Source organism: Raphanus sativus, chromosome 4 (assembly GCF_000801105.2).
Source record: "Raphanus sativus cultivar WK10039 chromosome 4, ASM80110v3, whole genome shotgun sequence".
Classification (NCBI taxonomy): domain Eukaryota; kingdom Viridiplantae; phylum Streptophyta; class Magnoliopsida; order Brassicales; family Brassicaceae; genus Raphanus; species Raphanus sativus.
The window spans coordinates 47156502-47169925 of record NC_079514.1 but is presented as its reverse complement, the minus strand read 5'-3'; the positions used below and the strand labels follow the sequence as shown (position 1 = coordinate 47169925).

Sequence of the window (13424 nt, the reverse complement as noted above, 5' to 3'; positions counted from 1 at the left end):
CAAAGAGTTTATGAATTTGATACAAATATCTAATCTATTAAAACTGAAGTACATTTAGTATTTAGTTCTGATTTTTCTACAATAATTACAACCTTATGCCACTAACATTAAAACACAATTGTTTTATTAATTTGTTTCTAACATCTTTTTAATTCTTATCACCACTCTATTTTAACAATCGAAGGGCCTTCATTGCTTTCGAAGTCCATTAAGATGATCTACAATTTTAAATTTGGGCCGACATACATGAAAATCAGATTTTGACTTTTTACACAGATCTCAGTATATGTCACTACAAATTGAACCGAAAACTATATATATGTCGCATAAATTATGGATGCAATTCTATACGTATATTACTAATATGCTTTTTGTAAAACATACTCTGAGAAGATAGGTCAGCTGGTCATGTTTGGATTATTATCTATTACAAGGATTCGGTTTAAGTCAACCGGTTTTTTTTAATCATTCATTTCTTACGTACAAGGAAATTTTGAAAGTAAACAAAAATATTAACTATGAAACCGACAATCTTGCAAATAATGTTTGCATGCCAAATAAGTTTGAAATATTTATATTAAGTATAAATTTTTACTTTATATAAATATTTCAAACCAAAGTACCCATCTTTAAATCTAATAAAACTATAAAGTATACTTAAAATAATACTATGCTTCAATTTAGTGTTTAGAAAGTTTAGAAACTTTACACATTGCAAAAAAATTATTCAAATCTCATAAATAAAAAAGTTGAGAAACTAAACACATTGAAAAAAGATTCAAATCTAAAAATCATTTGATGCATGCATCAATAACACAAATAAGAACAATCAAATTGAGTGCATTAACAAATGTTAGTCATATATAAAGGAGAAACTAGAAAAACCGGTAAGTGTTTAAATTATATACATACAATAATATAGAACAAATTTTAAATAATATATTAAAACGAAAGAATACACCTGCACGGGTGTGCGGATCAAAAGCTAGTTTGTTTTAAGAAAAACGATTGAGACACAAACTCATTGAATTCTTTTCGTGGACTGATCCTTAAACCAATTTGGCGTAATCAGAATGTTTTTAGACCGTTTTTTTTTGTAGAAATAATTTTCTGTAATACAAAAGAATCAGCCATTTTTATTTATGTAAATAGGCCACGTTTATTGCCTAATTCACACAATTTGGGTCTCTTATGTCAAGTAGAAAAATTCCATGGTGCTATGGCCACATCCTTCCTTTTTTGGTTGAAATTTTGCAAGCTTTTGACCAAAAAAAAATAGATATAAGAAAATAAAGATGGTGGTATAAGAGGAAAAAGAACCCACAATCTTTGAAGGGTAACAGAAAAGAGATAAACACAATCTTTGAGATGCGCAAAGTGGATGTCACATTACCAGAGACATTATCATAACCATAACATTAAGTTGGTGGAGGTCACACTTTGTTTATAATGCTACTTTTTGCAAATATTTAACTTTGTTTTCATCATATCTTGCCAAGAACATCTATTTATGCCTCTAACGGTTCTACAAGAAACAACTTATATTAATCAAGAACTGAGCAATCAAATAATCAAAGATTATATTATCTATCAATACCCTTATAAAAAACAACCCTTCAAACTTCTAACAGAACAATTGATCAGTTTAAGATTCAGATTGAACAGGGAAGACTTCGTTGCATTTCCGATAGTATTGTTGCCCATAGTCCAAAGATCAATGAACAGAGAGATGGGCCTCATACAGTTTCCACCTACTCTATTGCACTAACAAATGCTTTTTCTTTATCTTAAAAAGAAGCACGAAATGATCATCTTTGTATGACATTCATCATATTCTCAACTCCATTTCCTTTGCCACTAATAATAACTATCTCCTTCTCTCTCGTCTCTCTGTCCTAACGGTCTGATTGCATTGTACAAGAAGAAGGAAGAATGCAAAAGATGAGAGTTTCAAGGTTTTGGGTTCTGCTATTGGTTTCTTGTTTCTTCTGCAAATCCAAAGGAGCCATTGTTCCTGCACTCATCATGTTTGGTGATTCCATTGTTGACGTTGGCAACAACAATAACTTACTCAGCATTGTTAAATCAAACTTCCCTCCTTATGGCAGAGACTTCACCAACCAAACACCCACCGGAAGATTCTGTAACGGAAAACTCGCTGTAGATTTCGCAGGTAAGTCTTTTATATTCAGAAACCACATCACTCTCCGTACTCTCATTGGTTTTATCTTCTTACTTATGTGTAGCTGAGTACCTTGGCTTCTCTTCATACCCACCTGCGTTCCTAAGCAGAGAAGCAAGAAACGAGGATTTCTTGATTGGTGCCAACTTTGCATCAGCGTCTTCAGGATACTATGACGCCACATCTGTTCCATTTGTAAGGGAGACTAAAAACATCAACACACACATACCCATGAAATGCTCCATAAGGCTTTGCTCTTCCTTTTGCAGGGTGCGATCTCCTTAACACGACAGTTGAGCTATTACAGGATGTATCAAAACAGAGTGAGGGGCATGATAGGGAGGGAAAGAGCACGCACTATGTTCTCTAAATCTATCCATATTTTGAGTGCGGGATCTAGCGACTTTCTTCAGAACTATTACGTTAATCCTCTGCTCAACATCCTAAATACACCTGAACAGTTCTCTGATATTCTCATGCGATCTTATTCAGAGTTCATCCAGGTACTTCTTAGTTTACTAACGAACTTTAAAAGTTAGAACCTAATATTCTTAACAAGTCAACCACAATATTTGCAAATTTACAAGAAGCAAAACAACTCTGTTTCAGTTATTTACCATCTTTTTGTGTGTCAACAAAACCAATACTGTCGCTTGTAACAGAATCTGTATGAACTAGGAGCAAGGAGAATTGGAGTGATATCGTTACCGCCAATGGGTTGCTTGCCCGCAGCTATCACTCTTTTCGGTGCAGGAAACAAGAGCTGTGTCGAACGGCTGAACAATGATGCTATCATGTTCAACACCAAACTTGAAACCACAACCCAGACATTGATGAAACGGCACTCAGGCCTCAAGCTCGTCGCCTTTAACGCCTACCAACCTCTCATGGACATCATCACCAACCCATATGATAATGGTATGCCTCTGCAGTCTGCATACACAGGAAAAATACAAGAAGAAATTCTCAATTTAATCTAATTAACGACTAATAAGATACCAATAACATTTATTTAAACTGCATCTAATTACAGGATTCTTTGAAACAAAAAGGGCGTGCTGTGGAACAGGAACAATAGAGACATCATTCCTTTGCAATTCTCTATCATTAGGAACGTGTTCAAATGCCACAGGATATATGTTTTGGGATGGATTTCATCCCACAGAGGCTGTGTACGAGCTGTTGGCTGGTCAACTATTGAGCCAAGGGATTTCTCTAATTTCTTGAATTAAATTCCATCTCGATGAATTCAAATGGTATACCTACCATTGTCTCTCTGTATTTCTAAGGACATGTCTGTGTGACGAAGTACTGACTTTCATAAAACTTACAAATAAGAGAGTCAGTATCTGTGTGATAAATGTAGAAACTACTAAGAGCATCTGTGATCAGTGTGATGGGTCAATAGGTACAAGCTTTGTTAAAGACGATCATGATCTTTGGTAATTTGTGTGTTTTGATTTATCTCTGGAGCATTTTTATTATTTTATAAAGTAGTAATTTTGGTATAGCTACAAATATGTTAAGTTTACTCATATGTGAACACCATAAACACTCACGTTTGATTCAACATATCTGCGTGGTTAATTATCATATACGATCAACCAAGAAGCACCAAGTTCCCGACATCTTAAGACGAACTGAACAAACTATTTGCATCAAGCCTAGCGATATAACTCACAAAGCATATATATAATGAATAGAGTAAAGGATAAAAGGTCTAGATGCAACGCCGGATAGTACCTGGTCAGAGGTCTCTAGGAGAGTTCAAATCCTGCATTTGATGTAATTGCGTACAATAGTTTCTCCCTCATAGTGCTTGCTCGTTTATATGTTGGAAGCTGAACCAATGAACAAATAAAGAATAAACAAAACATGCACATGAATGTTAGCAAGTAGACACACGACAACTGAAACTCAACCTTAAGAGTATTGTAGCACGTAGAAGCAGATGGAAGCCTTTCTACATCTTGTCCTCCAATAGCAGCCCAAAGAGAGGTATCACAAGAAACCTTCAGATGTAAAAGAACAAATGTAAAGAATAAACTACCAACCAAAATATTTCACATAAAATTTATAAGAAGTTAAGGTTGCAACACAAACTTTATGAATGATGAAGGTTGGCTGCAAGTATTTAAAACCAAGGAGTGGTGCCCGAGAACAACTAGTCACAAATTTTAGGAGCATGCAACGTTCACTCGGCTCAAACCCTTTCATGACCTGCGGCAGGAATCCCAGAGAGAAATTAAACAAGTAGCGGAAAAACTCTCTGCGTATGTCATAAATCAGCAGACAGATTAGGAGGAAAAGAAGAGATCATGGCCTCTGAATCTGAGCCATTACCTCCCAGAAGATTTTGATTGTTCGACTGCTATCAGTGTAACCACCAGTGTATTTTGTATTCCTCCTTAGATCATCAACGTCGATATCATGGTTTCCTCCAGAGAGTAACTGCACATAGTCATTTACGTAAGAAAATAGCTCTGTACAAGAGAAAAACCCATAGAAATGACTTCCTAAAGCCACATACCTGATTAAATTCATGGGCGTTGAATAGTCTCAACCAAGCAGGAGATATAAGGTCGGTTAATCCTCTGTAAAATGCATTTGAAAAGGGTACAATCTGCATTCAAAACATAGAACAACACGATCTCCTCATCACTCAGTAAGTTTTATTTTTACGGATGATTGACCTTAAATTAAACGGATAAAATAAGAGACGAGACCTGCCGGTTGAGTTTATAGTCGGCCATTGCATGAATATATTGCATTTTGTTCTCATTCGTTACTGAGATATCCTTCCCACCGGGTTTGAGCTCAATTACGCTCATTTTTCCACAAAACTCTTCAGTGACTGTGAAATCCAGACATAGTTCCTGTAAGTCACCCTCATATTGCTGCATACAACAAACAATAGTCTTGATCTCAGAAACACTCTTTTGTTACACTTAACTCAAGATTGAATTTTCTCCTATGAGGTGACAGATTTATCACCTGCGATGGTTTTTACCTTGATATACATAAGGTTCCTGTAGAGCTCCGGATCAAGCCCTGATAGTTCATCAATAAAGCTATAACGTCCCAATAGCTTCTGAATGAAAACGTGTGAAAAGGAGTAATCCAGAAGTATTCCTTCGTATAGAGCTTTTCCAACTATTCTTCCAAGAAACTCAATCATCTGAATCCCGTTCTCAAGGTACCGAGCAGATGGGCTGGGAACAAGCAACCTATCTGAAGTAGTGGTTTGCGAGAATAACCCATACCTTGTGAAAAAAATAGAATGGACATGCCAATAAAACATAAGTTAACCCATTGGAAAAGTAACAAAACAGATTAGATTTAGAATAAAGTAATGCACAGAAGAGCTTACTCAGAAGCAAAAGCTGCTTTTGTTATGTCCGTCAGAAATTCTTTTGAAAGCCCACCATAGTCTAGGCCAGCCTCAGGAAGGCCAGACTCATTCACAAAGGAGACATGAATGGAGGATTTTAGCCTGCTACCAATAGAATTCAATTGTCGAAATCCATCCTCAACCACATGACCTCTGCGAACGACTATCTCTATTGACCTCGCGCCAGGTGCATCCACTTCGCCAGCCATTTTCCTTGAAGCTTTATCCATGCTTATAAACTCTCTAAACACATGGACCCTGCATAGATAACAACACATTTAAATAAGCATAATTCAAAAGATAATGAAAAACGAGACAGGTAATAGTTAGTCATAAGTCATTGTAGCACAAAAGGACAAATAGGCTATAAAGCGAATCAGTGGGAAAGTACCTTTCTTCAAATGGAAAGACATGAGGAGTAATTGTTATAACAGAACCCATGCTTGGAGAAGTAAAAACATCACTGGTTGGTAAAACCTCATGAGTTCTTGCAGCAAATGCAATTGGAGGTCTACTAGTTCTACCAGGTGAGAGCCACAGGGCAGAAGGACAAAAAGGGTGCCTGCAATCTCTTTCATACAATAGATGCAAACATCTGATAGCAGAATCCATAAGTTGTCTATTCTCAGGACCTGTGCCCCGTAACAATCCATTGTACACGAGAGTGTTAAGCACTGACGCAATTCTCCGTTGTTTCTCTAGCGTAAAGGGGATCTGTATCATGCCAAAACAAACCTCAAGTAAATATCAGACTAATAACAAATAAGCTGCAGGAGACAATATTGTGTATTTTACCTGCTTTTCATAGAACTGTATGTCATCAAGAACCACGAGTAAATGCGCATAGGTTGCACAAAATAGATGAAGCAGGTATGACACATCTTTGGAGATACCTACAGGACCACCCCTAAGAGTTTGCACATCCCACCCATCATCGGTTGACTCATTAACCTGGCTTGATCCTGGCTGATCACTAGTACTCTCCACATGTTCCCGCGGTCCCGGTGATTTACCAGAAAATTTGTTAAGCACATTCACCCACTTGTTGACTCCGTCATTCTTAAGATGCTTTTGTTTCTTCTCAGAAGGACTTCTTGTATTCCATGAAGCTTTAGCAGGTTTGCGTAATGATTCATCAGCAGTGCAACCATCTTCAGGGAGTAGGACACTCTCTAGAGAGCTCCATAAAGAGACAATGTATCCAGGACAGAAGGATAACATATTTAGAACAGGCAAAGGCCCTACAACAGGGTTCAGCACGCAGAAGATTCTCAACATACATGAATAGAATCGTGCAATGTCAAATAATTCTAATGTTTCTGATCCTTTTTCACTACTCGTTGATGCATCTTTATCTCCTACACGAGTTTCTTTTCCAGAAGCTGCCAACAGTTTTGCGAGATGCCACTGCTGACATACTGGTCGAAGCAATTCCACAAACGAAATCTTTACAGAATTTTTTCCTTTCTCAGTTTCATCCGCTGTGGCCTCCAAGTCAAGATGGCTATCCTGAGTTCCAACCTTTTCAACTTGAGACAAGAGATTCTCGGCGAGGGTCACAATAACATGAACATAAAAGACATAAAACATCTGTGGATTGGATTCTTGAGGGTCCATAAAATCATTCTCACTAACTGTTGCCAGGGATATGATATTCCCCATAGCCCATCCAACAGAAGGAATCTCAGTAGTGCAGCTTTGCTTCTCTAAATGCTCTATTTCCGATATTCGGGTCAACAGTTTGTCCCTCAAAATCTGTTGTCACCTGCCACACTTTAATAAGTCCTTCGATTGTTTGGTAAAATGCAATGGGTTCATCCAAACCCTTTCTCTATACATTTTCTTTGAAGACTTTAAAAAGAATCATTTGCTCTAACAAAATTTGATATGAGACTTACCAATAGAGTATGAAAGCTTGGCATTAGTATGCTCTTGTGCTTCAGTGCACGTATGAGAGCGCTTGGCAGGCAGCAAACCAGTCGAGGAATTGTAAGTATTAAAGAAACATATTCTTCAACAGCCAAATTCGTGTCTAGCTGACTGTCACCAACAAAAGCAGGTTGTCTCGCATGGAATGGTCGTAGAGCCAAAGTTACTGCACTTGTAGTAATCAACAGTCTCTCATCTGTATTTTTGGTTAATGACTTGATATATCTTCTAACTGCTGTGTAATATCCACTTTTAGAGCTCCCTATAAACTGAACGACCATTTTCCCAACTGTTTCTGCATCTTCAAAGCTTTCTTTTGAGAGAATCTTCCAGATTTTGGGATCAGTTAAAACAATAAGGATGCGTAGTAAAAGGGCACTGACACCAAGAACATCTTTTAGCCTTTCCTGTGAGTAACTACACTCCGTGAGAAGGAAAGAGCAGAGAGACACCAGTCTTCGTGTTTGACAGGCCCATGTTTTACTCTCTTCAGAAGTACCAACTGCTAGTGAGCAAAAGTTGTACCCTTGATCTGCAACAGACAATAACAAGTTTTACAAATCCACTTTAATTTGCAATAAAATGAAAACAATCATACCATTAGAGTTGATGCTTTCCAATAGAATCTTAAAGCAAGTGTGCATGCACTGTACATCTCTTGGCTCTATCTTCTGTTGCTGGACACACAAAGATCTGATAAAGAAGAGGAAAGGTCTCAACACTCTACTTGACACCCAACTCTTAGTCAATGTATCAGAATGGCAACTCAGCGAACTCTCCCACTCTTCCTGGATCACAAAAGCTGCTCTCTTTCTCACAATGTACGACCTCCAAACTCTCTACAACAGTTATAAAGTTAATTAAACCAAAAGATTCCAACTAAGTGAAGCAGAAAGAGAGAGAGAGAGAGGACCTGAATGAAAATGGCAGCAGCATTAGCACGTCTGGCGTAACTGCGAAGCTCCCTTGCTTGTGAGACTTTAGCAAGCAAAGCATCTCTTGACATCTCCTCACTGCTGGCGCCTCTGAGGGAGACCTGATTAATGAGAACAATCACACAGATCCATCATCATGCACCAATTCGATAGCGAATTGAAAAATAAAGTAGATGATCGGAATGAGGAGGAGGAGGAGGAGGTACCTTGTGTTTTCGATTAAGGTCCATTGGAGGCTAAAATTTGATCTCCGATCTTCTTCTTCTTCTTCGTCTTTGCGTATAGGCTTTGGATTGACGTTCTAAGGATACAATAGCATCTCCGATGTACACCTCTATTTTTTCCTATGAAATAGAGAGACTCTGTTATAGAGATAATAGGTGGATTTGCTGTAATGTATGCTTTTATAATAGAGTTTTTCTATTCTAAAGGAAAATATAGAGGAATTCTATTTTTTATCTCTATATTTAGAGATGGAAATAGCATATCTCTATATTTTCCTCTATAAATAGAGGAACTCTATTATAGAGGCATACATTGGAGCAAATCTACTTTTATAATAGAATTTCGGAAAAAAAATATCCCCTTTATTATTGGAAGAAACCACTTTCAAATAAACCTTTTGTTCATGATTACATGGGTACTATTTCTTATGTGACAACTGACAACTCCACAATTCACCTTACACCATTTTTTCAAAAGCCCATCATTACTTAGAATATTTACCTCTCATGCCATTTTAATAGATAAACTAGATTTTGATCCGCGCTTTGGAAGCGCGGAATATTTTACGATGAAAAATTTCACTAGTAACTTAATAAATATTTTGGTAATTTTTAAAGAGTGTGTATTTAAAATATTTTTGCATTTAAATCAGTATTTCTAAATTCAACCCGATTGTGATTATACCGGTTAATCCGGAGATCTGACAATTCAGTTTAAGTTTTTAAAATATTAATATTAAAAAAATAACTAAAACTCTAGACTAACCGATTGAACTGATGGATGACCGATATGTAATCTAATTTGATTTAAATTGTAATAGTTTCATAATTTTTAATCTTATAATCCAAATTTTAAAGTTTATTATTTTGCAATTTATGAAATTATGATATTTCTACAAAATTTTAAAGAGAAAATGATATATATAAAATAACTAAGATTAATTATTGTATTGTTTGGAAACATTGATAATAGTATAAAAATATATTGTTTGGAAACATTGATAGTAGTATAAAAAAATAAGTATATTGTTTGGAAACATGGATAGTAGTATAAAGAAAGGAACATTAGTGATTTAATGTAGGTTTAACTATAAAGTATAAAAATGTATTTAATTTAAAAACTTACAAAATAAATGTTAGGTCCAATAGAATGTTTCTGTTTTAATAAGATAGATGTTATATGCCTCATATTGAATGTTATTCATATTTACGTAACGTGCTTTGCTATTTATGAAATGTGCACTCACATTGCTAAACTATAAACTACATTTTATATACCTTATATTTTTATATTTGTTATATTTCATGTTTGTTATACTTCTTTTATATTTTATGTTTATCATAATTTTAATATTTTTATGATACAATATTGTAATATTATAATACATAATTTATACTACACCCATGTGGATAGTAATCCAATGACAAATTGTTTTCATGATATTTAATGCTCTCAGATGATATATTATATGATACTAACATATATATTCTATATATGTTTTTATTTTATGTTTTGCTATAAACTATGATAATTATTATAATGCTCGCAGGTTATCATATAAATTAATACAATGCTCATACTAACATAATATATATATATATATTAACTTTTCGTAATGATCCGTAACATGGAGTAGTGTCCATGTTAATGTTGAAAAGCTAGAATACGATTTAAGTTTTCTTTCCATGTATTATTTTGCTATGTTAATGGGTGAATAAAAAGTAAGTAGATATGTAATGGTATAAATTGTGATCAAATTGATTTGTTTCAGAAAGTTACGGCTTTAAAAATATGGTTGATTCAAGTTTTTTTTAAGGAAAGTATTTATGTCTAAATATATTCAAATAATGTGTCTAAGACTCAAAATTGATTCCACTTTTGAAAAAAAATCATGCATTTATTCGTAAATCCTATTAGGACGTTGCCATTTAGGCGATGATTGTCATCTCATGGTCCGAAATAATATTTTCTTTCTTAATTATTAATCAATTTGGGATTGTCTACGTTAATCACAGCTCGATAATTAGTAATTAACATCTTAATTAGATATCAATATTTCCGCACACTTAGTAAATTCGACGTACTATATATATAGCCTACCTACACTATATGATCACCTCCATCACAATCTTAACACCTCAAAAATATCACTCAAAATGCAAGGCTTGAATTTTATCTCTGATTTAAAACTAAAGAAGTCTCTATGGAAGATTAAGGTGAAAGTCATTTGACTTTGGAAATAATATTCGACTGCTGGTAGAGAGACTATATAAATGATTTTTGTTGATGAAAAAGTAAGTTATAAAAATTAGATTTCTGTACTTATACTAGAATTTCCTATGATTTTTGTTTATACTAGATTTTTGTTAAATTCATAAAAAAATTATGTTCCTTATGAGCGTTGGTCTCATCCTCCATTTAAACAAACTTTCTGAATTTTTTTTATAAGCTTATATTATATTAACTGCAGCATTATACGTATATCTCTTTTTATTATTTGAGCCATACTTTTAGTTGCTAACCTTTACTTAATGTGTGATCTTAAAAAATATCATTTTTTAGGTGGCACCACCATAATGCCTCTCACAATGATTATTGAATAACTCTTTTTTTCCTTAGACTAATTACATGTTATGCCATTGTCAATTAATCATCTACAAAATTATTATAGTATAATCATATCCAGAATATATATATGTGTGACGTTATATATTGTTATAATCATTTACAAATGGGATATCAATCTAGGTTATTTGACAGAAGTCAGGGTTACCTATACTAATTCATGTCCTATAAGATCTGCTAAAGTGTTCATATTATTCTAAAACATATTTTCATGAATGAAAGTCAAGCAAACATAAAATGATAGAATAATCGAATCAGCATATATATAGTTTAACATTATCAGTTGATTTTACAAAACATAACATTTCAAGTTAAATATGATACAATATAATTATTTGACTCAAACGTATGAGTTAGTATAAATATTTGCACTTAATTTAGTTTTTGAATGTTAGATTCAAACGTATATATTACATTTATCCCTTATATAAACACCAGAAACAGATCTTCTTATGGAATATGCATTTTTATTAGTGCCTAATTAATAAGTAGTATGCACAGAAGTGAAAAAATATATTTAACATCTTTTATACCTAAACTAGATTCGATTAGGGACTGGAAAATATAAATGATTCGTAACTGTACGCTTCCATAAAACGTGCACGAGAAATTTATTTTGATAAATAAATGCAGTGATGGTAAAGTCTTGAGTGATTGTAAAATCTTGAGTGATTGTCAATACATTTTAAAAGAGTTCCATATTAAAAGTCTTGCAATCTCTTAACTTTTGCATCAAAATCTTTTGAATACAAAATTAACTTTAGAGTCAAATATTATTTTTAATATGAACTTCCTTTATTTTGTCCATCAGCATATAATATTGTCCATAATTATTGGGTAAATAGAAATGTCATTACATTGTCCTAAACCATTTTAAAAACAACCTTTAGTTCATGTGTTTATAACCAATTTGCCATTACTTACTTGGCATCACCACATTTCACCTTAGACTCTTTTCAAAAAACACCTTTGTTGCCTAGAGTATTTACTTTTTATGCCATTACATATATTATATGCTTTATATAATTACTATATGATAGTTTCGTATAGCCAAATATGGAAATAAAAGTTAATGGTTTGGCAATCACTAGATAGTTTAAATATGGAAGATGGCTGTGACATACAATCCACATTCCATATTAACAATTTAACAATTGTTATAAATATTGTAGTGATGTCTATATGGAAAGTCCTAGATATACTTGTTCCCCACTCCAAGTTAAGCTTTGTCTCCGAGCTATTGTATCCTATATAAGGAGATCATTATTCATGGAATAAGACACACCAATTCCTCTCTTCTCTTCTCTAATTCTCTTCTTACTTACAACACGTTATCAGCACGAGTCTCTAATCACTTGAGTTAAAAAGCTTTAGCAAACGATTTCATTTTGTCCTTGATACAAAGTTTCTTTGTTTTCGTTCAAGGACATCATCGTTGAAATTTCGTTTGTTAGTAGTATTTCTTATTAGCATGAAACCTTAGCTAACAAGCAAAACCCTAAAACCTTCGGTCGATGATGTTTTTAGATCCGACTCAATTTCAAATTTTCGGATCTGCTACTATGACTTTGTTTTCTGTTCACGCGTTTTGTTTGTCGGTGAATTTGCTTTGCCTCGCTTCATATTCGTACTTCACCTCATGCAATCATTAAGATAAGTAACTTACACTTTTGTAATTGATTTGTTTATGCGCTAGCTTTTGTTCTCGATTTCATACACTCCAAAAGAACGAAGAATTATTATAATAGTTGTTATCTTTCTTTTTATGCAAGCCATATAAGCAAACAAAATGTTAATAGTGTCTTTAGTAATTGCTTGATTAATAAGTTTGTTGGTGCATATTTTACACCATGTGCTAATGAAAGAAAAATAGTATAGTACAACATATTGATGCGTGCTATAGTGCTTCATTATAATTCAGTTTCTTTTGATCTATGTGTATCAAATTGTTTGTTGGTTTGAGAGATCATTAGCTTAGAGAATTAATAGACATGTTTGATAACTGCAAGAATATGGTTGATAGCCGTGAGAAATCATTAGTGTAATTATTATTCAAAAGTCAATTACGACCTACTTGTTGTTTGACTATAGAGATCTTTTGTTTGATTTATGTTTGATATATATTCAGTTTGAACTG

General features: G+C 33.9%; 2 protein-coding genes across 4 annotated transcripts; one reads left to right on the top strand and one right to left on the bottom strand.

Annotated features, from left to right (window-relative positions):
* Window positions 1-1531: 1531 nt before the first annotated feature.
* LOC108854782 (GDSL esterase/lipase At3g53100) lies at window positions 1532-3646 on the top strand. The gene is made up of 5 exons (XM_018628440.2): window positions 1532-2173; window positions 2247-2377; window positions 2452-2685; window positions 2845-3100; window positions 3216-3646. Exons 1-5 carry the CDS (start codon window positions 1933-1935, stop codon window positions 3407-3409), a joined length of 1056 nt encoding a protein of 351 aa, XP_018483942.1. The 5' UTR covers window positions 1532-1932; the 3' UTR covers window positions 3410-3646.
* LOC108854781 (E3 ubiquitin-protein ligase UPL7) lies at window positions 2697-8788 on the bottom strand. Of its 3 annotated transcripts, none has more exons than XM_018628438.2 (15): window positions 8644-8788; window positions 8416-8538; window positions 8101-8341; window positions 7472-8034; window positions 6369-7328; window positions 5965-6287; window positions 5553-5831; window positions 5193-5445; window positions 4909-5079; window positions 4713-4805; window positions 4526-4633; window positions 4286-4402; window positions 4105-4194; window positions 3926-4023; window positions 2697-3115 (listed from the first exon to the last, which is right to left on the bottom strand). In XM_018628438.2, the coding sequence occupies exons 1-14, from the start codon at window positions 8665-8667 to the stop codon at window positions 3940-3942; spliced, it is 3429 nt and encodes a 1142-aa protein (XP_018483940.1). In that variant the 5' UTR covers window positions 8668-8788; the 3' UTR covers window positions 2697-3115; window positions 3926-3939. The 3 variants fall into 3 exon arrangements, with proteins under 3 accessions (XP_018483940.1, XP_056865211.1, XP_018483941.1); XM_057009231.1 differs by having other exon boundaries at window positions 2697-3108; XM_018628439.2 differs by lacking the exons at window positions 2697-3115; window positions 3926-4023; window positions 4105-4194; ... (1 more) ...; window positions 4526-4633; window positions 4713-4805 and having other exon boundaries at window positions 4937-5079; window positions 5177-5445.
* Window positions 8789-13424: the final 4636 nt, after the last annotated feature.